General features: G+C 43.1%; 2 protein-coding genes and 1 non-coding gene across 7 annotated transcripts in view; 1 reads left to right on the top strand and 2 right to left on the bottom strand.

Moving 5' to 3' along the window:
- Window positions 1-301: 301 nt before the first annotated feature.
- Window positions 302-7,058, top strand: LOC107193949. Its single transcript, XM_015583489.1, has 6 exons — window positions 302-1,794; window positions 2,041-2,067; window positions 5,667-5,788; window positions 5,872-6,111; window positions 6,247-6,483; window positions 6,898-7,058. Exons 1-6 carry the CDS (start codon window positions 302-304, stop codon window positions 7,038-7,040), a joined length of 2,262 nt encoding a protein of 753 aa, XP_015438975.1. The 3' UTR covers window positions 7,041-7,058.
- Window positions 7,059-8,781: 1,723 nt separating this feature from the next.
- The window catches only part of LOC107194189 (NAD kinase-like), a 28,634-nt gene continuing 9,504 nt past the window's right edge, over window positions 8,782-27,911 (bottom strand). Inside the window, exons 1-8 of one of the 5 annotated variants that reach the window (XM_015583772.1) lie at window positions 26,081-26,393; window positions 19,042-19,125; window positions 14,163-14,292; window positions 13,598-13,723; window positions 13,318-13,489; window positions 12,048-12,400; window positions 11,140-11,222; window positions 8,782-10,543 (exon numbers count right to left, since the gene is read on the bottom strand). In XM_015583772.1, coding sequence (XP_015439258.1) covers window positions 10,351-10,543; window positions 11,140-11,222; window positions 12,048-12,400; window positions 13,318-13,489; window positions 13,598-13,723; window positions 14,163-14,292; window positions 19,042-19,125; window positions 26,081-26,262 — 1,323 coding nt within the window. In that variant the 5' untranslated portion in view covers window positions 26,263-26,393 and the 3' untranslated portion in view covers window positions 8,782-10,350. Of the gene's footprint in view, window positions 10,544-10,991; window positions 11,075-11,139; window positions 11,223-12,047; window positions 12,401-13,317; window positions 13,490-13,597; window positions 13,724-14,162; window positions 14,293-16,535; window positions 16,577-19,041; window positions 19,126-20,706; window positions 20,927-26,080; window positions 26,394-27,911 lie in introns of those variants that run through there. The other 4 variants (XM_015583768.1, XM_015583770.1, XM_015583769.1 and 1 more) reach the window with 4 other exon arrangements.
- On the bottom strand, window positions 25,054-25,125 carry Trnae-cuc. Its single transcript has one exon. It is a non-coding gene; the product is annotated as a tRNA-Glu (tRNA).

Here is a 27,911-nt window from a genome sequence, read left to right as displayed (position 1 = left end):
AACAGCGATCAGCTGGAGGTAGACACGTATATATATATATATATATATACTGAATTCACTTGGTTCCGTTTGGTTCGGATGAACAATCGAGAGTTCACAGTGATAATTCGTTCCGATAATGGAGGACATCGTTTATCGATAACAGTGCGCCTATTCATTTGCTGGAGCGGAACAGACAGAGTGGTACCGTTTTCGTGTTGCTGTAAAATTTTAGAGGATCGATCAATTGGGGGCAGTGCGTAGCGTTCGGTAAGCGGTGTCTATTACCTGGTTCAAAGACACAAGAACTTTGGGATTCGCCATGATTGGACTGGCCAGGTACTTGGTGCTGCTGCTGGCAGCATCCGTCATAAACAGTGCTTGGTGTCATCATCGTCATCACGGTGTCCACGCGGACATCAGGAAGAGAAAGGATCAGGTGGAACATGTGAGACGGTACGGGTCCAGGGAGGATCTGAACGCGATCACGTCGATAGCTGAGAAAAACAGGAGAAACTTGAATATAGATGAGACCAAGGAAAAGGTGCCTTATAGCGATAAGCGATTGGAGAAAATGCTGGAGAAGGCTATCCTGAAGATCATCACTGGTGATCTCAGCGCGGGTGATATCCTGCTGTTGAAGAGTCTGAACTACAGTCTGGAGGAGGTGCTGGCGATACGTGAGAGGGAACTGGGAAAGAAGATAGAGGAGGACACGAGGAAGAAGGAGAGCATGAAGGCTTGGACCAAATCGTTTTATGGTGAAAACGAGGAAACGAAGGCTAGATACTGGGACAAGAATACAATGGATCATTCGTCGCCGAGAAATCCTGATTACGAGGACACCAGGAACGAAGGTAAAAAGAACCGACACACGGAGAAGTCCTCGTACAAGGATTTCGATTTCGATGCTTACAATCGGCAAGCGGTACTCGATTACGAGAATCTGCCCACAAATCTGGAGCTCCAGCCGTCCAAGTCCGAGAAAACAAGCCTGGACTACGATGAGGCGGGCAAAGGTACAGAGGAGGACGGGATCGCTCGTCGTGACTTTGACAGAGCAATGGCGCCTCACGTGGTCTTCAAGATCCGCCACGACGACTCCGAGTTCGACTCCAGCTCCGGGTCCGACGAGACTGGTAAAAATCGCTCTAAGAGACCCAGGTACCATGTCCCATCGGCCTTGAAGCACACTACGTCGAGAAGTCTTGGGAACTCTGGCAATTCCTTTCACGGTTCACCAATGCCTGTATTGTCTTCTTCTACTGTTACCGTGCCACTTCCTCTGGTTCCTGGGTTAAGTAGCTCGAATAATGTTCAGACCAACCATCCGAGAAGTTATCTTTATCTCAGCACCACACCGTCGTCGGTGACAAGTAGCCAAAGTACGATCATTGAGTCCGATGAGCTGTCGAACCCTGAAGAGGAGACGAATGTTGTTGTTCACACCACCAATTCGAACGATGAGGTGATAGTTCCGAAAGTCGAGGAGAAGCACAGCGGGAGCAAGAAGATCAGTGAATACGAGGGACTCGAGTGGGTCGAGGACGATGTCTACAGGGTACTCCCCGAATTCGTGGACTCCCTTGGCTTCGAGAACAGCGAGGACAACGAAACCGCGGAATATGAAGACACCAGCCGTGGTTCTCGACAGAATTGGACCACGGAGGAGAACGAGAACGACACGTTGGAGTACCAGAACGACACGCCTGACTCGATCAAGCTCTTCATAGCCAACAACAACATATCCGCGGGCGATCTTCCCTTGGCGAACCTGACCACCTATCAGCAAGTGGCTATAGCACATCGTCGAGAGTAAGTAGATTTCTTCGTTGTATTCTTCGTTACCACTGGCGAGCCTCTGCGTTGAAGTTCTGATATGTTAGATTCCAAGTTTGGACAGAACTTTAGCGCAGGTGGTCCCAGTAACCGTGATATTTAGGCCAGGAAAAATAGAAGTTTTTGATTTATCATTCTCACGTTATACGTCCATCATGTGTCTCGCTTATGCAGTACCTAGCTAGACTAGTCTCAACAAACTGTGCTTTTTGTGTCTTTTAGAGGAAAGCTAACCTCAAGCTTCGACAGGTAAGCATCCCCCTGACGGCGCAATGATCGCTTTGGGTAAGGGACCTACTCGGTGTTGTTGCCAAATTTACTTAGCAGAATTTCTGCCGAATTTTTGTTTTGCGCGTCTGGCCCCAGAGCACGGCAGCTTTCTTTCGTTGGCTTGGCTTGCATAATCTAAAAATACACATTCTCATCGCAGTTATCTCACATTGCTCGTGTTGCATGAGACGCGATTTAAGTGCGATAATAACACGAGACCTTTTCTCTTACGTGGTGTGTTGTGTTTGCATGGAAAAAGTAACAACGTTTCTCTTTCTCTCTGTCACTCCCGCCCCTCTCTTCTTGCTTCCATTCTCCCCTCGATTATCCAGACGAGAAAAACGCGAACGGTTTTCCAGCCACGTAACCCCGACCGTCCTGCACACGAATACACTCCGACCGGCTGAATCCATTGCCCCCGCCACGTAAAAATATCTCGATGGCCTGTAAAAATATCGTGACGAAACGAGGAGACCCGTGAAGAAGCGCTCTCCTGAAATTCAGCGGCTGGTCGCTGACCAGCGTCCGCTTCGTCGTACGGATCGTACTCTCCGTTCGAATTGTTCGATGTTTAATGATTAAAGGTACGTTTTCACGTGACAATAAAAATCTAGTTTTCACGACGACATAACTCATGGCAGCAAGTGTCATGACCGTAAAAGTCACGATTTACTGTCACATGAAAACGTACCTTAACGTTCCTGATCCTCTAAAATGGACCGTGGTTACATCTATCATACTGTAGGGTAGTAAAATTTGTAACGGAGTTCTAGATAAAATCCCCCGATTGTGTCCAAAAATCAAGGTATCTTGTGAAATATTCTAGTTCACCGGGTGACCAAAAGGTAAAAGAAGTAGGAACGTAGAATCTTTTCGCGAGTAAAGAGTCACACACAGCCGATGGGACACCAAGAAGCCCCCGTAGCCAGGAAGGACGCGCACGGTGGAAATTCCGCCGTGGTCCCCAGCTATGTTTTTAAATCGTCCCCCTCCTATCCCACCTCCGCTCGTGGTGCCCCTCTTCGCGCGAGCGGGTGCGAAGGCGTTTCTTTTATTTTATTAAGTCTAGACGCGTAAATGCATTCGTGTCGGCACTGGCGTAGCCTGGCCGGAGGAGTAGTCCTCCACCTCCTCGCGCGCGCCCGCCCCGGTGTGCTTCGACTGTACACACACACCGTCTGTTTCTCTGGAGAGGAGTGGGGAGGGGGGGGGCGATCTAGACGATCTACAAACGTGAGACGGTACGGTGGACACACCAGGTAGGGCGAGGGGGAGTGGAAGGGAGAGGGAACCAGTTTTTCAATCGGTTCAACTTTTCCAACGATCTCGCGGGCCCGCGTTCCCTCTCGGCGGGTTTGAACAGAACTCTTAAGAGTGATACGTGTGTGACGTCTCTGCACGTGTCGTTCGACGACCATGATGTCAATTAAGCTTGCATTAAAGGTTGCATGAGGGCCTCGATGATTAGAGGAAGAGATACGGCGGTAGAGGGGAGGGAGGAAAAGTGGTTCTAAGGTCTCACGACGATCCATACGATCGTGTCGAGGGCCCCGCCGTTCGATATCGACCCGTCCCGTGAGTTGAGCACCCCCGTAATCACCGGGTGTCTAGTCAGATTGCAGTTAGGAGTGCTGCTCTCTTACGAGGTTATGTAACACATTTCAATTTAATGCGCTGACCTTGTCTATGCGCGTCTCTCTTCCTATCCCCGACGGAGACGATGTGACGCGCGTGCGACGAAGAGAGAGGAGGAAGTTTTCGCCAGTGGCTCTCCCCCACCTCTCTCCGCCGCCGCAGGCCAGACGATGCAACATGCATTTTTTGGCGGCCGCCAATCACGTCGCTTCCCCCTCTACACCTTCTTCTTCGGGTGTTTCGCGGTAACCGGCTGTATCGGGGAATGCAAGACTTTTTCCCTCGGAGTCTCCCGAACCCCCACGTGTCCCGATTCCTTCGCCATGGGTATTTTCGATCTTTATCGATCCCGACAATTCCGATTATTTATCGGTCCCTTTTTATTTTTTTTCTTTCGAAACGATAAGATTCATCGAATGTTCGATTTATTTGTCGAAATGAAAAAATAATGAAGTCTTCTGACTTTTTTTTTTAAATTGAAGTCGAGCGGAATTGTAAATTGCTGGAAGCTTTCGGTATCTCCAGGGTAAAATCCATTTAATGAATTATCCTCTGACCCTCTGGCCGTTCACGGGGGAGGAGGAGGGGTGCCGCAAGCTCTCGAGGCCTGTTACAAAATCGACGGTAACACCACGAGCCAATTTTCTTAATACGGTACTCAAAGAAGGATCACTGGATTCATTCTCATGATGCAACGGCCTCCAGACACCCGAGTCCTTCCCTTTCCCAGACGGCAGACAGACGTGGCACGTACGCAACGAGAGACGGTGTAGAATGCGTGACTTGGACGCGGCTAGATTAACGAGCATGTCTAGAATCGAATACACAAGCGCGACGGCGGAGAGATTTCGTGGCAAGATTTCGTCAGTGGAGCCCAAGTTGCGCTCCTCTCTTCCTTGGCCTGTCCCCCTCCTCTGTGTCCAGGGTTCGTTGGAAACAAAATATTGAGACAGGCCCCCCGAGATAGGGTCACCGAAATTCCTCCACGTTCTCTCCTTGGCTTCCATCTCTCTTTCGGTGAATACACTTTCCTCCTAGACGTCCTGTCTGCCCAGGCAGGTTCGTTTCATTGTTTAGAAAAAGAAATTCTGGTTGTTTCTCGACCAGCAACGAGGTCGTTGACGCGCCTGTTGTCTGCGCTCAAATCTCCGTGTGGGCGTCCAACGCAGCAATCCTTGCCAGTGACGTAGAGAAAAGACGTTCCTCCTTTTTTTTTTGTTCTTCCCCGGCTCCTTCGGTTAACGACTTGCAGGCGTTATTATGTAATCCTGTAATCTCACCTGATCCTCGGTAAGGCTTTCGATACGCTGAAGAGTTGTGGTTCACATTCGACCGGTCGTTAGGAGATGAATGTTATGAGAAATTTTAGAGATTCCGATGAATCCTGGGCCTCTTTCCGTGTTTCTAGTTTCGTGTGTTCTTTCTGAAATAGTTAGATCGTTTGAGAATTCTCTAATATGGCCGAGAGGGTTGAGATGTTCAGTAAAGGGATTCAAGACACACGGGATACAACTGCGAAGCGTTAATGCGTCTCGAGTAGATGGATAGATTAGATGATCGTTACACCAATGCCTCGTCGGCTGTCTAGCCAACGTCTAGAACGTATAATAAATATCTCTGACCCATACCGTGGAGTCTATAGGTCACTGACCACCGTCCAATGGCCTGCCTCGCCACCCGGAAGAACTTGCATGCATCTCGAGGAGAAAATTTCCACACCCCGACATAAAAACAATTTCACAACTGTTTCTGCTTCTATTTTTTTGTACATCGAATGTTTTTAACCGCATACACGAATCCCACCAGTTAATCATACTGTCTTTTATTTTTCATGTTCAGTCACTGACGGTCGAAAGCTTGATCATTGTCATGGTTTTTCATTTTGTTTTCGTTGTACTTGCTAATTATTTTATCCAAATGATTTCCCCCGTTCGTCTGTGCAGCCAAGGTGAAAAGGCCATCGAGGACATTAAATCGCGAGTCTTGGCACTAACTGGAAGATTAAACAATAGCGGCAGCGCGAATCAGGTTCAACGACAGAGGCTAACTATGTTCTCGCCTAGCTGTGAGTCGATCGATTGTTTCGTTAATTAGGACTTATTCGGGTAAACGGTGTTTTTTACGTTAAGGTTTGATCCTTTCGAACAGGCCAAATACCACGGAACACGGACCAGGACGCTTGGACGGATCCGTTCACCATGAACATGCATTTCCAGTTGAATCTAACTTCCAGCGACCACGTGGTCGCTGCAAAATTAAGGATCTACAAACTACCGCAAGAGAACCTAACCTCCACGACGGGAACTACTTTCGAGGAGGAAGAGGAAGACGAGAAAAAGATCAGAATATCGGTCTACTATTACACGAAGTCCCTGAAGAAGCATCGATGTGAGTGTTTATAAAATATCCTTAAATATTAGAGTTTAAAGAGAACAAATCAGTTGAAGATCTAAGGCCAAACCTAGGCAATATATTTATCTAATTTAATACGTGGGTTTCTTATATAATTTTTTTTATTTTCAGCGAAGAAACGTCTAATGGATTCGGTGGTGACACCGCTCACGTCGGAGGGAGCTCACTTGGCCTTAGATGTTAGACAGTGTCTCCGATTTTGGAGGCAAACCCCCCGGAATCCTCACGGAAACGGAAATAATCACGGTTTGGTGGTCCTAGTGGAGGACCAAGATGGTCGGCCGTTAAAACCGAGTCTGTACATTCAGCAACAATCATGCGCGGACCAAGCCACGGATCAGAAGGCATGTGAGTGTGTGCGCTAACAATACTAACTCCGATTTGGAATGTTTGCTTGTGGTTTTCCGAGTGATATTTAACACCGTGTGCCGTAACACATTTTGGATGACGCAGACGATTCAAAAACGGGACGATCGATCGTAGCGTCAATGGTGTGCAACGTATTATGTTGGCAATGCTGCACGGTTTTCCCGCGATATTTTCGTGGGCGGTTTATTTCGAAATAGATTGACTCAATTCTAACGAGAACAGGCGTTTCAGTTTCGTAAATTTGCCTTTCGAACGCCGTTATGTTAAATAAATTGCTAAATTTTTAAGATTTCCTGTTTGGTCTCGAGATGGATGAAACATGTTTGCAAGCATTTCTTTCTGAATATGGATACTTGTGACAAAGACTTACCGTATTTTCCTTGTTCTTTACAGACCAGCGCGTACCTGCACTTTTCTTCCGAGCCTGTACTCGTTATGTTCGTATCGTAAACGGCGAAACAGTGACGTACGTAAACTGTAGGCACAAGACCGCCGAGAAACATAACGGTGAAAAGGGACGATCGTTATTAACGTAATTTATTCGAAAAAACAACGACGACAAGGAATCACTTTCGTTTACGTTCCAAGCGCACGAAGATACTGGTACCAACCTGGACCACGAAGTATAAACATCTTCCATGACAGCGTCTAGGTACTTTCGACCTGTGACTCGTAGATCGATTATAGTGATTTTTTAATCTAATCATTGAAAAACAATTAACCGATTTTTTTATCGCTGTTCTAGTATAACTAAGTCTATTGGCATCTTTGTAATCGCCAGGGTAATTTCCTTTTTTTATATACATATAAAAAACATCGATCACCCTAGTGACATTTTGATTGGTTTCGCGTTCGAAAACAATAGACCGTTGCGCCGCTACCTGTTTCAAATATCGTCGAACAACTTACGCGCCAACGGTCGAATGAAACGGTGAACGATGGGTCCCGCGGAAAATTCATGTCATCCCGGTGAAAATCCTTCCTTGGATGAGGTCCTCCACAGAATAGACTGTCTTTTTAATCGTTAACTTAAAGAGGAATCGCGTTATTTAAGTGCAGTAGTCGGTAAGTCGTATTTTATTTCGTATTTCAACGATGGCTTGGACAGCGCGTCCCAAACCGGGTCGCGTCTGATTCCCGGCTAACATTTAAGTTAAATGTTAAACGATTTAACAATGTAAATAGCAGCGTAGCTGCAACAATAGGTGGATAAGTTGATTAGATTATGATCGTTGACCTGTATACACATGTACGTGTGCATTGATATACGTGTGTATACAGGTCATGCCCATGACTGATGTAACCAAATGTCAATCCTTAGAGTCTAGATATTTATGTCATACGTTGATTAAGCAACAGGCTGCCCTTTGGGCCCTTTATTGCTGTATTCTGGGTGAAACCGGTGATAGAAGTCTATCTTTTAGTCTAACATTACGCGAGCATCATACTTCTTGACACGTTCATGTTTCTCTTCATGCTTACTTTATAAGATCAGTGGTTCACCCAAAAACTTATGCTACTTACTAGAGTACACTGTTGTCCTCTAAAGGAGGCAAGAACCAGTTGATGCAACTTTTACACAATCATTGTATATAATGTATATTTAATTGTCCGATTGCACTGAAATAAATGCATTGACGTCGAAACTTAATGGTGCTTTTTCCTGGGCAACCTTTTAAGTTTGACCCTTTGCCTTGGTGTGTGCAATGAATGTTCTGGTATCTATTTGGAAGAATGCTTATAGTACAATAGACTTATTTCTCCAGATATGTAATTCTGTGAGAGAGTCTTTCAAATAATGTTCTTAATAATACATCAAAATGATATTTATAGCTTTTACAATGAGTGTTTTGTTTTAATTTTTTTCATTCTTGTATCACACACATGCTTTAAAGTTGTGCTACCTTTTTGTGTAGTATGCTACAACGAATATCTGATTTCTATTTTATGTTTTTATGAGATTTATACCATGTCATAAGTTTCTCTCATTACAGCAGTATCTTGCAATAGTGTTTCCACTATTCATGATGTCCTTTTCACATTTTATGATTGGCTATAATTAAATGTTTAATATTTTATCGTTTCATTCTATTTTATATAATATGTATGAATTGTTTGACTTCTTTCCTCTTATGATTAACTATAATTAAATGCTTAATATTTCATCGTTCCATTCTATTTTACACATATAATATGTATGCAGTGCTTGACTTCTTTCCTCTTATGATTATCATGTTTCTCTACCTTGAATGGAATTAGTCAGACAACGAGTTCTGTATAAAAATGATTTTATTAAAAATTCTCATTTATAGGAAAGTACATTTAACATTTACAACAGAATGATCCATGTCTAGACCATATTCATTGTCAAAACGTAATAGTTACCGACAACGACCTCATCTCATTTCTATTTTGAATAGTTGATTTGAGCCTTGTGTGCTTTGCCCATTAGCAGTCGGCAATATCGCTCTTGAAAAATTGAACAGAATCTGTACCCGCGTGCAAAGTACAAATCCATTTACATTGGTGGCGTAAAATGCATTAAGAAACATGTATGTGTATAATAAATAAATACGACCGCGCGACTTGGAACGTTTTTTCCCCTTTCGAATTCATAATCGCGAACGCAATTTGTTGTTATAATTTCTCGTTGAAATATGGTACCGAAAAGTCGTTCTTTTTCTATTTTCTATTCAATTAGGTAAATCGAAGAGCGCATAATGCTTCAAAGGCACCATCGTATTCCGTGACAAAAGGGATTTACAAAATTTTTCAATTGTCCCCTGATTATTAATATCCCTTTTGTATTCGATTTTTGAGCGTTAAAGGATGTTTTTTGAAGAAGACATTCCTCAAAAATCACGTAAGAACATCCTCTCGACGTCCACTTTATCATCCTCAATAGAAACTATCAGTAGCGCTGATCTTAAGGATGTTCCATCACATTCTGGAAAGGAAACAAAGGTGGGAGGACCAATATTCCCTCCAAGTGCCGGTGATACAGATAAACCTGCAACTGCGAACTTCGTCCCTATGAGATCAGTGGCATTTGCTCAAACATTACATCAAACAGACTCGGCCAAGATGCCTCCATGGACGGCATGTGCTCAGAGTCTTGCCACTAGGATGAACAACAAAGGCGTCGTGAAAAGAACGTTTTCCCTTCGACACGAGGAAGATTAGAGCTACCATCGTTAACACTCCGAAAGAAAGAAGAAGAAGGTATAAAATCAAAACTCGTTTAGAGATGAGTTTGTTAAATTCAAAATGGAACGCAGGGTAGAGAACGTACGTGATCTGTACAATTATGCATTCGGTACAAAAAAAATCATCTCCTATTATTCGATCATTCCGTTGTGCTTCTCGATGCACCGGTTTTAACGCGACACCATCTATCCCAAATCTTTACAATCGCGAGTAGGAACGCGCTTCTGCGTAGAAGCAAGAATTCGTACAGTGCTACAGTTCGTCTAACGACAAATGGACCACATATCTTGTTCGTCCTTTGAATTTCTTGTGCAACAGTGTTTTTCGCAGTTACCATTCGCAGTTTCGCAGCGAATCCTCGAAAAAAAATTTAACAACACAATTGTGCCCGGACGACCATATGGTGTCTTCACTTGTTTAACTTGGCTACCTTTTAACCGACACGTCAATCCCCCGTTCGGTCTCACAAACCGCGGAATAAACGCAAGTCAGGCATGGTCTGTGCATGAACGATGACGATTTTTTTAACGAGTCACTGACTGATTTCGAGCCGACCTCCAGCCCGGTTGGCCTTAAAAGTTGGCTGAACGTTGCCGTGGCCTCGACACGCAATCTGATGTGACCCGTCCGTCGCTTGGTCTAGCTGTCGCGGTCAAGAGAGTCCAGGGTGTCGTTACTGGACGAATGAGTGAGATCGCTCAGCTCGTCCAGGTGTTTCTGTTTTTTACGGACGTTCCAGTGCAGACATTCCGCCAGGGAATCGAACCAATCGGTGATTTGGTCAGCGGCGCAAATGCTAGGTACCGGGTATATGGAGGTGGTGACCCTCAAGCTGAAAACGATGAGAAAACGATACGTCAGTTAGATGATCGGAACACACGATGATCGAGAAGCTAGAACATTGACTTGAGCGACAAACAGGATGAAACGTGAAAAAGTAATATGCCATCACCTTGCAGTACAGCCAACGTCTCGTTTCTAGGAGGATAGGTCGTGAACGGATTAGAATTCATTAGAATGACGAAAGTAGCATCGAGTTTCGATAGCGTATTATTAAAACATACACGTACACTGAGAGAACCCCCCGTCCCTCCCTGAAAGAGCCGAGGAGAAAATGAAATGAGCATCGAAGAAAAAAAAAGTAGAAACGGAATTTAGGTAACAATAAATGGAATGTCTAGAACATTGGTTGCAGCGACGCGTAACCGTGTGAAGCGAGACACAGAGAAGAGAAGAAGTCTTTTTTTTTTTTGTTATTTTAACGAAATAACACGACACACCTGTCCCCGACGCGTAGCTCTTGCTGATTGCGTCCGTCGAAGGAGACGTAAGCTGTGCTACGGGCCTTGCTGTTTGCCATTATCTGGAATAATTCCGAGAAAAAAAACGGACACGATTAGACAAATCTGACGTGCATTTCGCGTTTACCTGTCGCCGTGGAAGAGCTCCTGCCTGTTTCTACCGTCGAAGGACACCCACGAGGTGTTTCTGCTGTCGGGTGAAACAGAGATCTGTGGTAGAAAGCAAGAGACCGGTTAATTCGTTTTTAGCATAAGCTATATCCCTATTGGGGGTCAGCTTATGTCCTGAGAACACTCGGACCGGTAGCATCCAGCGATGTTACCGACCATTTTCAACTGGAACATATGGATCACTGTTATGTTTCCTGGGTTGTGTATGGTAAACCTCGTTCGACCATTGTTTACAATCGTTCGAAACACTACAAGTGGGGGTAGCAGCGCATGGTCTGGGAATGCGGGCGACATCCACCCAGGACCAAGTTTCCTTCTATGGGGCAACATACACGGACCACAGAGATCTCTCGATGTCACCGCGATAAGAAGGCCTCCACTGACCCACACGGAAATACTACCTCCTGTCAGCTCGAGAAACATCGCGTGTCGAGCGGTTTTCTCGTCGTTTGACACAGTTTCTCTGTGACTGGTGCAGTGAGTGCCAATTCCAACTTGGACTGATCCAGGGGTCTAGGATACTGGCTAGGCGACAAGGTAGCAGCGGGGCGGAGCACAATGGTCCAGAATCAAAATTTAGCAATTCAAATGGTCAAAAAGATATTTCCTTTATCTTTCAAAAACTTGTTCATCACAGACCCTTTCGTACAACCAATCTCAGTCAAAAATAGAAAATAATCGTGTTTGGGTTACTGAACGATCCCTAAAATTGATAAAAGTTGATTAATTTATCTAATCTTATTCGAATAAAATTTCTAAATTCCAATTTTTTTTATTGCTTGAGTTATTATAAGGATAAATCGCTAAAATTTGATTCTGGACCTCACTGTGCGAAGGGCAGAGAAGAAAAAACCTCGAAAATACCTTCAGCTCGACGCCAGCCGGCACGACGATCGGCCTGAAGGACAATGAGTGAGGGCAGATCGGTGTGATCATGATCGCCGGTACAGACGGATGAATCATACTGGCCCCGGCCGCGACAGCGTACGCGGTGGACCCAGTCGGCGTGCTCACGATCAGACCGTCACCCTGCACGCTGGTCACGTGTTTCCCGTCGATGAAGAGGTCGATATTCGAGAGATACGGGGACGGACCACGATCTACCACGACTTCGTTCAGCACCAGAAGATTCGTCGGTGGTTTGGCCGGTTTGCCCTCCTCTCCTTTACGCATGATGATGCATCTCAGTCGACTCCTCAGGGTCAAGGCCGCGTGACCTAAACAAGAAGAAACGAACCTATCGTCAGATTTTACGGCTACGTGTCTTTTTAACGCCTTCGCCTTAACACCACCGTGTTGCCTCTGTCCGAACAGTTAACGGCAATGTTTATTCGTTTATCTAAATGCTGTTTGCGTTATCTCTAATTCGCGTGAAAAATAACCGCGAACGAGGACGCCACGACTTGTACGTTTCGCTTTTACGAGGGCATTTCACACGTTGTGAGTCACACAGTGATGATACTTTATCAAGAGGAACGAGGGATCGTGCGACGTGGACAGGGTTTGTTTTTTTTTTTTGTGATTGACAAATGGTGAATCGATGGTGTTGAACGAAAGTGGGATAAATGTGTTTGCCTCTGATAAAAACAGGATTACAAGATGATGCGTCTCGAGACTGTGAAGCGGATACGCGTGCTAATGGGATGTCGGTATTTAAAAAAAAGTGCGCGAGTGACTCTATGCACCTGCGGGCGTATCGGTTCGGTGGGAAGTGGAATCAACTCGATGATGTCAATTATCATCGGTGTGACGGTGGCGGTTAGATGTAATGACAACAGGTTATTTACCGCCGGCTGACTAAAATGACGTCCCTACAGGAAGAATGTTCACGCATGCTTATTTTAATCCGGACCGAACGTCTTCAGGTATGTCCGAATCCCATCGGTTGTCTCAGTTACGTTCATAATTACTGTTTTTTGCCCGCACGGTCTTTATGTTTGCGGATAGGTTGTCAGTGACGCGAAACGTGTTGCGACGACTGATTATTATGTGGAATTATAGGTTTTTTTATCACTCTCTCTCTCTCACGGTAACGACGGAGGGGAAGTATCGAAGGACACAGATATTCTCCGTCAATTATTTCCGTTGTAAAAATAGTACAGACGCGCAGTAGCAGTGAAACACAGTTGCTCACCCTCTAATACGTTTGTCACTTGTTCCTGAAAATTGTCGAACTCGAAGGGCGTGAGGAAACCCAGGGAACCGAGATGGAACGCCATCACAGGCGGCACCGATTGCTGGAAGAGCAAACTCGCGTATAGAAGGGTCCCATCGCCGCCCAGACAGACGATAAAATCGATACGATCCTGAAACGGAAAATATTCGTCAAGCCTTCGTTTATACATAACTCTGGATTCTATTTGACAGTGAAGCTTCTACCGCAGTTCTGAAATTCGAGGGTCTAAAACAGTTACCTGTAGGTCATCCGTTCCGTCCCTGAATGTCTGCAGCCTGTCTCGAACCCCTTGGAACCTGGGGTCCCTAGCTAAGGCTGGATCCTCCAGAACGGACGCCTCGATGAACACCACCATCCGTTTCTCCTGAAAATCATTCGTGATGATTCAATATTCACGATTTTGTTCTTGTTTTCACGAACATCGTTACGTGTAACTTTTTACTGCACGACAAGAGAAAAAAAAAGACGACGCTTGAATGAAATCGCCGACTTCCTCGTGGATTCGCGAAAAAAACGTTGCTGGATGACGAAACACTCGTGGAAATTTATATAGTCATGCTGAATCGATAAACCGAAAGAAAGAGAATATAATGCGCTTACGTACCACAAGGAAATCATCGCGTGTAAAAATACATTCGATTTCATTTCGTCTGCTTAAAATGACTGTCCCTTGTTGTCTGGTCTCTGACAAGTGGGCGGCTTCGTTTCCAAGAAGGAAAAAGAGGAAATCCAGGAGGATACAATCGACGGTTGGATGCTAATTCGTGGGGCAAATTGCAGTGTTTTGTTGCGATCACACTTACTTCTATTAGCCATGTGACTAATTGGACGAACGGCGGTAGGACCGACGAATCACGGACCTTCTTGATGACCAGGACAGTGAGAGGCGGCTTGTACCACGTCAACCTCTGGGAGGCTGGATCCTGTATGGTCCTGCAATAAGGAAATTATTGAAGATCGCTTCACGAGACCCGTCGATCTCCTCGACGACAAACAATTTAGACGATCGCGTGTTATCGGGCACCTATACATCCTCCAACGAATCCAGCAGGCGAACTATTAAAGTCCTTTCGCTACCACGTGCGACTATAGCAGCTCTTCACGAAACGTTCATACACCACGGACGACTATAATCGCTCTCCACGAAACACAGTGCATATACTACGTGAGATTATAGTATATGTATTTGTATTTTGCATGTCATTTATTTTAATGTTATTATAATTGTTGTGATATATCATGTGCAGGAATGATTAACGATACTAGTACGTTCATGGATACTTATTCGAATTACGTCTAGAAATATATATTTCGATATTCAGTTGAACATAAGTTCATTTTAGAAATTATAAATGTCTCGTTTCAAGTGAAAACTTTCAAACAAACTTCGTTAAAGCATCACTTATAGGAGTGAGAAATTAACTCTTGGGTCACATATTCATTTAACAATTTTGTCACGTGGTTCCGTTCTGGCGACCAGGTCCATCGTGGCGAAAGGGTTAAAAAACTAGGAAACTCGCGGTGAACACCGCCATTGATATACCCAGCTGCGCGTCAGAGATAATTAATATTAATGACGAGAAAAAAATTAAGAAACTGTTGGATCGAGGTGTTTTAATGCCGTGATTAACAGGAATATCTCCTCGCGAGTCCCAAGGACGGAGAACCGAACCGTTCGCGCGATATCGAATAACGATCGGCACGGGTATCTCCTGGCCGAAGTGCCGTTTAATTATAAATTGTAATACTTGCTAATTACGGGGGCTATTTAATGTTAATAAAAATCACATGGTCGATCCTCCTGTGAACGTAGCACGACGCCCACTTTCGATTCGGACGGACGAGACGATTGGTGGAAAAGCCTATTTGAATTACCTACTCGGTCGTCGGGATCAGAGGTGCGAAGGGATCAATGATGTATAATGTATGCGAGGAAAGCCACGGTATAGTGATCTCGAAATGGCCAACGCGTCGATTCTATTTGCTTAGAATAAGACTTTCGTTCTCGAATATGCTGACTGTCACGAACCCTAACTTCCGTTTCTACCTAACTATTTTATTGCAATTTTATGGATCAACGTTCGAAACACTTTTGAGAAAGTTACATGGTACTAGCAAAGGCAGCTTTTCATACTTTTCAAATCACCTACGTACACTACATCACTTAGAAAAATATTAAGACACTTGGGGTCTGTATGAGAAACACCTGATCTATTTCGTAAAAATACTATGTTTTAGGCTATGTTTTATTATATCATTGTAGGTGTAAGCCAGAGATGGTTAAATCCATATCTGGACCCCAGAGTTAGAGTGTATTAAGTCCACTTTTTTAAAAGATGATACTTTATGTGTTTCCTGTATCAAATTTTTCACTCTTTTCGATGGTAAAAATTATTTCGTTCTAAGTTTTTAATATAATAGTTTGAAAGTGATATTAAGTCCCTATCTTGTTTCGAGCGAAATAGTGTGAATTCCATCACATAAGGGATTGAATGCAATGTCCACCATTTCTAAGTATCGAGACAAGTTTTTAAGTCCATTGAATAATTCGATGATGGTGATTGTTGGATTCTTATCCAATGATTCCAGAATTACAAGGTTCTTGCACTTTCGATTTGCTCTCCTCTAAAATTAAAAAAAGTCTGCCTTAGTGTCCTATCACTAAAGAATTATATTAATTCAAAATCTGCTATCACCAAAAAATTCGATATCATTATTTATCTATTTCTATCAGCCAGATAAGCATGATAGACTTTCGAAAATATACAAATTTACAAATTTTCAAATTCTTCACTTTCATATTAAAATAAAAGTTATAAATGATTTGAAGAAATGCACAATCATCGTTATAAATGTGTACTAACTAATCATTTTGACAGAATTCTACCGTCACTATCCCCTAAACAATATTTTCTCCAAACTTTCAGCAATTTCGTAATCCCTTATAACATTTACCGCATAGGTGCTCGATAAGTGTTCCAATACGGTGTCCCAATATTTACAAGCAAGAGTATATGTCAAGCGACGAATTGTATTAATCGAAAATCTGTTATCATCAGAAAATTCGATAAAACGATTACATATAAAAATTCGATAAACGATACATTGACGGTTGTCAATCTATACGATCGTTCGCGATGTTTGATTCCCCCACCGACGATTTCTGAGTGGCCTACCTGACAGTTCCAACCATGACGTGGTACCGGATTGAGAGTCGCGCTCGCACTGAACGTGGACCGAACACGGCGGTACGTTTTTTAACGGTAAACAATCGGACGGACGCGCAAGCGCAAACACACGCGCGCTGATTCGTTTTTATGCGAGAATAAAACGCGCCCGTAACCCGTGTGATTCACGTGCGCACTGGTTTCAGCCGATAGACACTTGTTGACCCAGCTACGCGGCGACAAGAGTACTCCGTCGAATTATCTGTGACGTCTCCAGCGTGGCAAATGAAAGCAGATGAAAAAAAAAAAAAAAGAAAAGAAGTCAGTCGTCTAGTTTCGTTCTTCGGTGAATAATTTCTGTATTGGCACGGTGAATCGACAGAAAATCGTAGAAGGCAATCACGCGCTACGATTACCATAATTCAGTGCCAACGTGAGTTTCAAGGGAACAAACGCAAATTACTATCTCAAAGATGCTCGCACGTTCGCAATAATTCCTCGGTTAGCATATAACGAAACCGTGCTCGTGAAAATCCATTGATCAACATTCACGTGGGGATTGTTTGCTAATGAAAATTTTGGTATCGAGCTTATCCTACGTTTCGTTCACGTGCACGTATGCTTCTAATGAAATGTTAAGTTGAATGAGTAACTAATGAATGTTGCATCGCACATCTGATTACCGGTTGACTGTAATGGATTTTTGTAGCGAACGTAACAGAGTTGCTCGCTGGAACGACACGCAACACACGTTTTTATTTCGAATGTTTAAAATTCGAACAATGGCGAAATGGAAATAATCGTATACGCTGACGTATGTGAATTTTTCAGCGATTACGATTAACGATTTATGCAGAGTAGACCACGAAACGTGATCAGCTTAGATTAGATTAGCAGCAAAATTAGCATTAGATTATTGTATTGGTGGCTGTTAGATCGAACATTTTCTTGGCTGGTATCACGTGGTTCAAGGAGAGGTTTAAAGATGATTATGCCAAATTTTTTGTCAACCCTCTTTTCCACAGTTTTTAAGGTCACTTTCAGTTTTTTTATAGATAAATCTATATTTTTTTTACGAACATCTTTTAACGAATACTGAGACGAATTCAGCAAGGATTATGACAAATAATTTGTTTTCTTCTAGACCAAAAAAACATTAAGAAACCATCATTTACCTTAATTACAACGATGTTCAAAATTGTGACCATAAGCTACAATGTACTCAACTTTAATTTATGACGTCTACACCGATGGTTAAGCATGCAAAACAATTTTTCATCGAACAGCTAACAGTAGGAATAATCTAACGTTTTGTGGACCACCCTGTATAAGGTCACTTTCCATTCATCGTGTACAAAATCGCTTAGAATCACAGGGAGAAGTCACTGTCACGGGTAATTGGGTCGTGTCGCGATATACATTCGCACGTGGACAGTACCGTTTTTTTTGTGCGCGAAATGACGCGCTTTCCCCTCTTGGGACCGATCATAAACCGTCTAATTAAAACTAAATGACGTTTAGGTCGTCGTGGAGCAGTTCCACGTGACTTTCTAGATGATATCGGTCCAACGATCGACCATATCTACGGCAGTGTTTCCCAACCTTTTTCGATCATGCCCCACCTAAACGCCTCAAAGTTTTCAATGTGCCCTCTAACATAATCGTGAACTATGTTCTGAAAATGTTTAACATTAATAGCTGCTTCAGAGAAAAAAGGCACATAGGTGAAACCTGTTGTGGATGAAGTGACGAATATTTACCCATTTGCAGTATTTGCGTATACAGGGTGTCATGTTTAAATCGACCCACTCGAATATCTTCGAAACTATTGAAGATATTAAAAATTGTTTCGGACAAAGGTTAAATGGTATCAGGGTACACACTTTTTGATGTAACTTTTTTTCCATGTTGACGCGTAGAGGTCATATGAAGGTCAACCTTGTGTTTTTAAATGGAATCTTATATTTTTTAATGCGCTGCTTGATGCCACTCGTTATACATAAAATACTACGTGACTTATGGCGAATTAGTGCATTAAAAAATATACGATTTCATTTAAAAAAAAACAAAGTTGACCTTCATATGACCTCTACGCGTCGTCATAGAAAAAAGTTACATCAGAAAGTGTGCCCTCTGATACCATGTAACTTTTGTCTGTAACATTTTTTAATATTGTCAACAGTCACGGAGATATTCGATTACGCACAATTTTTCTGGTCACTATCACGAAACCGTATATATACGCGCATCACGTTGTACAAAACAATTAACCCCGATCGCTCAAATCAATGAAATGTTAAGTGTTTTTGTACACTTCGAGATATTTGTAATTAAATTGACTAAAATAGGAAATTCCGTGTTAGGAGCCTATTTATCATTTTTTTTTTTAAATGACTCAAATAGGTTAATGATTTCCTAATGGCCCCCGAAAATATTCAAATTTCCCCTCGGTAGAGCGTGTACGGGTTGGGAAACACTGATGTACGAGGCACCACACGTCCAAGGGCGTACTTACATGACCATCGCAGAATTTTTCATAATACGCCCGCATGGGCCGAACTGTTGGATCGGACTGGGCGCGTTCAGACTCCTGGTTCTCCTGGAATCAGAAAAAGAAACGATTAGAAGGCATCTCGCGATTCGGTTCGACGTGATAAAGGTGTGACATTGTCCTTGAACTTTTTTCCTCTTGTTTGTCGCATGTGTCTTCTTCCCTCCGTCCGATTTCGCGATTGATCGCGGAAATGACGGAGGAAGATTCACTGTGGGTAATCGTGGAAGAAGAGAAAACAAAATAGAAACAGGGGAGACGTTTAATTCACGTCGAGTGGAGACACACCGAGGCGACACGTAACCAAGACCAGCATACGTACACGCGAATCAATTTGTAATACCTACGCTGGTACAGGCAATTACGTCGGCGTTTCACAAAGTGACCGAAGGAACCGTGGTTAAACGACTTTGTACCGTGAAAGACAGAGAGAGACTAGTCATTTGGTTCCTTAAACGTCTGGCAAATGTACCCGCGCGAATTGTGATTTATCGTGTAACCCTATAAAAACGAAACGATAAGTGTTCGTGCAAAATAACAAGGAGAAGGATGCACCTGAAGTGGAAAGTTCCTTAAGCATTTCTTTGTTTCGTTTTTTTCCATAGAAACGACACCTGGGAATTGGTGCAAGTGTCAGGTATCCTGAATATGCATCCAGTCACGTGCAATGAGCGGTAACAGTTTGTCTAGTTTTAACGTAAGATATGCTAAACGAGGATCGAACAGACGAAAGTGACGTTACTTTCTTGAATGGTCGTTCCTTCAGGGTTAAAGACCGTAAAGCTGGCCATCAGTTGATATCACTGCGAATTGGGTAGCAATCAGACCCTGATAACGTGTAACCTCGAGCTGCCAATAATTATATAAATACAAATACACTGCATGGTATAATTATAAAATCAACATAAAATTTTTAATGCTAATGTAGAGTAAATTAGCGACGAGTGTTCGAAGTCCCCTCGGCACTGATAAGAAGAGGTCGCCAGGTGTAACGCTGACTTAGGAATAGACTGCGGATTTTATGCATTTATAGACTCTAGAGCTCTGTGAAATACAATAAAAGACAAAATTTTTAAAAACAAAAATCGCATGTCATAGTTAAAATAAAAACGAATCAAATATACCATCTCTGAGCGGTACAAAAATACTGAAAAAATATTTTTTTAGCCACACGTTTTAATATGAAATAAATATTGAATCTAATAATGTATACATATACAGGAAATATAAAATACATGTTTCCAATATTAAATACATATTTATTTTATATTGGGAAAAAATATTTTGTTTCCAATATTAAATACATATTTTTTTCCTAATATGAAATAAACATTGTACGTATATTTAAACATTAAAAAGAGATTGAATCTCTTTTTAATATTGGATGAATATGTATTCAATATTTTGTGTTACTAGCGATCCCTTAGAAAAAAGAAATGGTACGTTTTTATTTTAACCACAATTCAATAAGAACTGAAAATTTTAGGCTGGTTTTATAGTTACGTCACGCAGTGTATATCGCACACCTTGACAAAATACGTACAATGATCAATACGATTACGCTCGATTGATCTTTCACCTGTGGTGTCGCAATCGGGGTAAAGAAAGAAAGCATTTCTTTTTCTCTACCTGAGCACACGGTTCCGGGGGACATTCTCCATCGGCGACTTGATCGATCCGTTGGTCCCCAGCGGATCGACGAGATCGAAATTCACGTCCGGATGACCGTTGCCGCCCCGTATGTCCAGCAACGGTGACACATGGTCGGTCATTTTCACCGTGAACGATTTTTCCGTCGTGTCTCAGACGATCACGGTTACGAAAGCCATTAAAGCCTCTGGCTGGAAAGATTCCGTGAAGGTGTCCAAGGCACGGCTATGTTAATCACCGACAAGCTATCTGTCACGTGATTGTGCAACCGAATAAACGATCAAGGATCGATCTCCCTACGAACCGATTACCAACAGAGCTCCCTCAGTCGACTGTGTGCATCTCCAAGATTGAACGAAATTGTGAACAGAATGATTCGTGATAAATAGAAGTGCAGTCACGTGTGTTTTACGATCGGCTGATAGCCCCGTTAATCGTGCGTTACATAAAAAAAAAAAACGGAAAGAAAACCAACACTTATCCGTCCAATCGAATCCTCGAACACGAGCGCACTTCGAAACGTCGCGGAACGCCTATTTCCGCGGGAACCGATCGTTAAAACCTGACTGCTAATTTATGGGAAATTAACGACAGCCTTCAGCCTGGCTAACGAAGAACACACAATAGATTTCAGGTTTCAAGGGTAGATTCTCCTCCTCTCCAGTGTTCTCCTTCCATTAGAAGTCGATTTTCCTGTTTCCCATCTTATCTTGTCCATTTGACAATATTTACAGGTAACATTCGTGTTATCTTCTCGCACGTAAATGACACTATATGCTACGCCATTCATCCAGCAAACTGCATGAGTCTGTTAAATAATTATGTTCCCAAATAAAGGCACAATATTCTAGGCCCTAGAATCTAGGGAACCTGTGACCTCAGAGAGGATTCTTCAAGGTGTCCAATAATTTGTCCCCCCCAGAAGTGAATCACGTTTCAATGACGACAGAAGGTTTCAAAGCGTCGATTTCTGTTCACCTTGAACTCGTCGGTGGTAATCCCACTTGGTGGAATGCGCACGACGCAGTGGTCATATCGTTTGTATGCATTATTCATGTTAATCATTGACGGAAAGGTACGCCGCCGATCCTGAAGATTAACATCACACACACACAGTCGATTTTTTGTTCCCTTTCTGGGATCCTGTGGAAACTACAACCCGAAGAAGCTCACTTTTCCGCGCACCGAAACTTTCACCTCACTGCTCACACGTTCCATGACTTCGTATTTCACGAACACAGAGAGCATTCTGCCAAGAACGCGTGGACACATGGAAGCGGCCTGTAGAAGGGACCGAATCGCAAGGTGGCTGGACGCGGAATGAGGATCGAAGTCGGGGGAGACCGTCGAACGATCATGGGATTTCTTCGACGGTCGGTACAGACCGTGGACTGGCCGGTTCTTGTCGTTGCTAACAGAGGAGTTATGTAATAATAAGTGATTATGTCATATCTTATCGTACAATAAATCTTCCACTGGGTTAGCCAACCCTCTGTATGTATGTGTGGTGTCTGCACCGGTGAGTTGTGACACCGATCTAGAGAAGCTACTACGAAGCGCCCGTTGTCTCTGCGAAGACTAGAAGCGATTGAATGAAATGGATATCAGAACCCAACATTTCAGAGCCGAGTTTACATTCGAACCTAGAAAAAAGAGGTTCGAACCAAGTGTATTCGAACCCTGGCCGAGTAGATTCGAACACTTCGATCTGTATGATGCCGGGCCGAGAAAGCCTCGAATCTCTGAAATGGATCTTTCTGGGCTCTAGAGGAATCTCTCTTAAAAGACCCAGTTGGAATACACTTTGACAATGTTACCAAACCCATTAGGCAACTTTTTCCTCTGGTTTCACCGCGATCGGGCCACTGTGATGACTTTCTCTCGGATCGATTGGGAAACATGGAGAAAGATAGAGGGAGACTTTGCGAGAAGATTTTCGAAGGATCTTAGTCCGCCCAGAAGACGTTCTACAATAGGTTTAGGTGGCTCTAGTTTGAATTCTTCGACTACGAGTAGCTACCAGAAGAAATCCAACCGATTTTTTCGTTGTGTCCAGTTTGGAGAATCGAAATCTGGAAGGGAGCAAAACTGTACAGAAAGAGTACAGAAGAAATCCAACTGATTTTTTCGTTGTGTCCAGTCTGGAGGATCGAAATCTGGAAAGGAGCAAAACTACACCAGAGCGTGCTGGTCCGGTTCGGTGATCGATTGCATCGACGTGGAATTTCTGAAATTCCAGGCGAGTCGGGTAATGGGGTCGCCCATCCGTGGAGAGCCTACGGGAGCCCATTGGGAGCTCGTGAGCAAAAGCGGAGTCGGGATGGAATGTGTACAGCGAAAGGTGAACGCGTTCTCGCTCTCGAAGAAAGGAGCAACAAAAAACGCTCTCCCACCGATTCGTGATTCGAGCAGGTATATACCCGGGGGGGGGCTGGTTGCACACGCGTGTGCAAAGTCACCACCTATCCACGCGATCCCTGGACATACACCTGAGATGTTCGGTTGATTGGAACAGGTCAAGTGGACTGTTGGAAACCCTTTCGAGTCAGTGATACACCCATGATAATATAATAAATATATTTCGGCACACTGGAGGTTTACAACAGTAGCTTTCTTTAATATCGATATTTTTTACTTTAAAATAATAACATACAATGTGTATATCAATCTCATAATTTTAAAATAACAATTTAAGAGTCTGAGCGTTAGAGGGTTAACTGAACTTTGTACAAATAGAAAGTGACTCGACGATGGGTAATTTTAGGAAACAGTGACTAAATAGAAGTTATATCGCTCTATTGATTCACAACTAACGGAGTACTACTCACTCAACCCTACAATTCCGAAATTACATCCCACGCTAAAGGAAACACAACCGATTCCTCAACAGACATATAAATCCCGGTACCAGAGGATCCGTGACCATTGCCAACGTGTGTATTTATAGTCAGCCTGGTGTGTACAGTCGCGACATATTACGCACGTTGTGCACATCCGTCGCGGTGAATATTCTCTACTGAAATCGGTCACCACACAATAATCACTTCATCACACTCGATCCTGTCAAGATACACTAAATCAATCGAACAGAATGTTCGCCAGGGACCAACACTTTCCTCCCTCTGTCCCTTTCTCCCCGTTCTCGTAATCTTTCGATAATAGCCCGAATCCTCCACCGTATTTCATCGAACAGACACACACAGAGACTGAATGAACAGATGTACACACAATCCCTACTAGTGCACCGATTCCACACGTGTGTAGATGTTCCACGAGCTGTTGTTGCCTGCCACTGCTTTGTGCCACTCTGTGGTTCAAATACGACACGTCGCGCGGCGGCACACGTTACACACGTAGAGGAGGATTTAGGTTAGCCGTTCGTCGTGAACTGAACCGAACGGAAGATGCGTGTGTGGCGCGCCTACCTTAATTCGTCCTCATCCATGGAACGCGATTTCACGATGTAGAGTCGAGAGGGGATATATATATATATATATGACTCTGTGTGTACTAACTGAGGAAACCACCGTAACCACGGGTGGAAGACACGCTTCGCCACTGAGGAAACACAAAAGGAGATACCATTGGGCGGGTCGAGGCTGCCCTGGCAGCGTCGCGACGCCTGACTCGCTCTACACGCATGCCCTGCTAGCCCAGAGGGGGATCGACCAATCAATTGCACTCCCGTCCGTTTGTGTGCACTTGCTTCTATTTTCTGACCGATTTTTATTTAACTTCTTTTACGCAACCAACGAGTGTTTTTTCTTTCGCTCTCTCGATGTGATAATCGCGTGAAGACGGATGGAAACAAAAGCCGTTGGGGAGATATGTTATAGTGTTGCAACCGGTTAGGGGTGTAGGGAACTTTCTCGTGCATCGGGAGCAAAGAGAACGATGAAACGGTTGTGTAGGGATATAGCAGGGAACACGTTCGATAAATTAACGAATTGTCAGCTTTTAGAGGCGTAACGTTTGTGTCCCCTCAACAATCCCCACCCATCTTCCCAGAGACGTAGGAATGTTGAGCAAGCACGGCGCTCGTGTTTCGAACGAATTCGAGTCGGATTACGGCGGCTCCAGTTTTAATTACGAAATTGAACGACCGTCGACACTGGTTTCGATATTGTTTCGCTGTGAACGGCTTACTTTTCATTTTTTTCTTTTCTGTAAATGAGTCCCACTAGTCTTACGAATACATACGCTAATTCAGTTGTATATTTTAAAAAAAGTTCATACTCCTTTTTTAATGTTTCTTAGGGAGAGGATTTATAAATCGTGTCACGCGGTTATGTAGGAAGAATATTAATTCAGAGGAAAAAAAATATATTCCGGTACCGGGAATCGAACCCGAGCCTCCTGGGTGAGAGCCAGGTATCCTAGCCACTAGACCATACCGGATTTGTGACGGTATATTTGTGAAGCTCTAAAAAATTCATCAATGACCAATCGAGAGTTTAACAATATGTATTCTTCTTTCAAACATTCATTCTTACCTATTCGGAACTATAAGGATTAAGATTATTATGCAATTGAACACTGTGAATTAGAGAAACTTCGTCATCATTGCATCAGAATTTTAAGTATACAGACACTTAGTACTCTGTGGCTAGTAGGTTACGGATTTTATGCACTTATAGCACGTTCAGGTGTCTGTAATTCGAGTATAGTAAAAAGTTTAACAATATGCCATGAGATCTGTATTTTGTTTAAAACCTAAAAGAGTCTTTAATAGATTAAAAAAATTGCTGGTGGCTTTCAGTTTCTCTAAATTAATACGTGAAAGTCTATATCTGCATAAACATCCGCAATGTAGTGATCAGAGATAGGGAAATTCATCATCTGGATAAAGAGTTTCGAGTAACAAATAAGATAAAAAAAGTATTACGCCATTTTTAATCGTTTAACCATGGAAATTCCGATTTTTATAATAAAATAAAATATTACTTCTCAAATGAGTAGACACACTTCGCAAACAATTTAGTCCTATTAACTGGTTAAAGGTCAGAATGACGATCTTAAGGTGAATTTACACTTTTACACTTTGAATGTGCGTCGTGAATGATTCATCCACAATTCATTCAGTTTATCAAAAGTAGAAGCAAATCCATTCAATTCATCAAAGATAGGAACAAATCCATTCAATTCATCAAAGGTAGAAAACAATCTACAGTTTTCACTGTGGATGAATCATCCGCTTTGCACGTCCAAAGTGTAATAACATTTTTGATGTATATTATAATGTAGTTATAACATTTTAATCATCGTTGTAGGAGTGTATTGACAAGTCATTTTGACTGATTCGTAGTTCTAGTGTCAAGTCCCTGTCCAAAACAGTTTCAAGCTCATTACTCACGGCCATGTACCGGAACGTTTCCGTCTGCGCATTTCCGGGTCCTTGTCGTAATCGTCGAGAAAGGGCACGTCCGTGCAACAAGCATCGTCCACACCGTTGCTTACTTTACTCTTGGCGATGCACCTCCAATCGAGCATCTCGCTCACGCTCCTACGCCGCGGCTTTTCTCTCACCATTTCCATTATCCTTGGATCATCACACACGACTCGCACGCAAGAATTATTCTCTCGACGGGGACTGTGCGAACACGATGCTCGATTTATGCATTTTTCTGGGGGGTGTTTCACACCGTCTTTGCGCGCTCTAATGTACAGTTACGAGATCCCACGGAGCAACACGTGCCTGATGGGGCGAGCATTTATAAGAGTGCCGAAACGTTTTATGCCGCCGCGTTACACACCGTTGCGAAACACGAAGAACGTCCCCACCCCACAGGAATAACGATCAACGAACATATTGACACTAGAACTACCAACGATAAACGCATATTTGCTTCGATCGGTGGGTAAACGTGAAAAACTTTTATAAAACTTAGATATTTTATAGTAATTAGTGATAGTGTAGATGTATCTCGAAGAATTTTTGAAAAGTTTTTAAATTGTTGATTTTACAGCTATTTGGAATATTGTGTCAACCTTATTTTTCAATATATTATAAGTAGACTGCGGATATTTATGCAGACATAGAATTTTATAGATTAATTTGTTTAAACTAGACGCAAAGAAAAACTTATTTACCCTGCTGAGGGGTCTAATATTTTCGAAATAAAAACAAAACCTAAATAAACTTTCTGAAACTTTTTACTATACTGAATTTTAGATCAGAATGAGCTTTGTGGATCTTGTTATGTCTCCGCTGTAAGCACTCACAAAGGTCACGTCGATCAGTTTATTAGTTCAACAGTTACAGTTTATTGAAAAAAGGTTGACACTATATTTCAAACAGCTGTAACATCAACAATGTTTAAAATATTCAAAAATCCTTCGATACATTTACACTAAAAAAGACTAACACATCCAAGTTTCAAAAAAATTCGAAATGTTCTCACAAAAAGTGTCCGATTTCGCGTGGGATGACTCAATAATTAATAGTCCAGCTGAAACCACAAGCAATCGATCGGAAAGGCCCCATTCCGCGATCCGTAAAAAAAGGTGAAACGACTTCGTTCGGACGGGAGAGGTCACACTACGCGTGTAAATTGAAACTTAGAAAGTGTTGCGCAAGCCACTCCTGAATTCATAGAGTATACACCGTGGAAGCTAGCCGTTCCGTTTGTCTCGACCATTAGCAAGGCCATTTCTGGCGTTCCATCGCGACCGTGGATATTCGAATTTTTCCAACAGCTCCAGAAAACTCTGGTGACTTCGATTTTAACGCGAGCTTCTACGACCCACTTCCGTTCCACACGCGTCGTGAATTTTACCGAGTGTAATAAACGGGCCTGCGATTGGTGAATCGTTACCGAGCTCAGTTTACCGTTTCCCAGTTTTATCTTATCGTTCGACGAACATTATATTGCGCTGAATCATCATGAATTACTTCGCCCCCTCCCTCGCACTCTTCCAGACACTTCCACGTCCCGTTGAACACTGCTCGGAACCGAGTCGAAGCGAGCTCAATCGTTGGATCAACGATCGGTTACCATTTTTTCCATTATCGATATCAAACGTCTATCGACCGCGCAACACGTTCCAATCATCGTAAATCGGAGCTATATACGATCACTATTGTTGTTTCACCGTTCGATTCGGAAGTGGAAATGGTAATTCGATGATTCCTCCTCGGGTTCAGACGATCCGCGTGACCTTACGTCGAGCGTACGCGAGGGACG

Source organism: Dufourea novaeangliae, unplaced genomic scaffold, assembly GCF_001272555.1.
Source record: "Dufourea novaeangliae isolate 0120121106 unplaced genomic scaffold, ASM127255v1 scaffold21, whole genome shotgun sequence".
Lineage (NCBI taxonomy): Eukaryota > Metazoa > Arthropoda > Insecta > Hymenoptera > Halictidae > Dufourea > Dufourea novaeangliae.
Note: the sequence above shows the minus strand (reverse complement) of the source record. Positions and strands in the feature narration are given on the sequence as shown.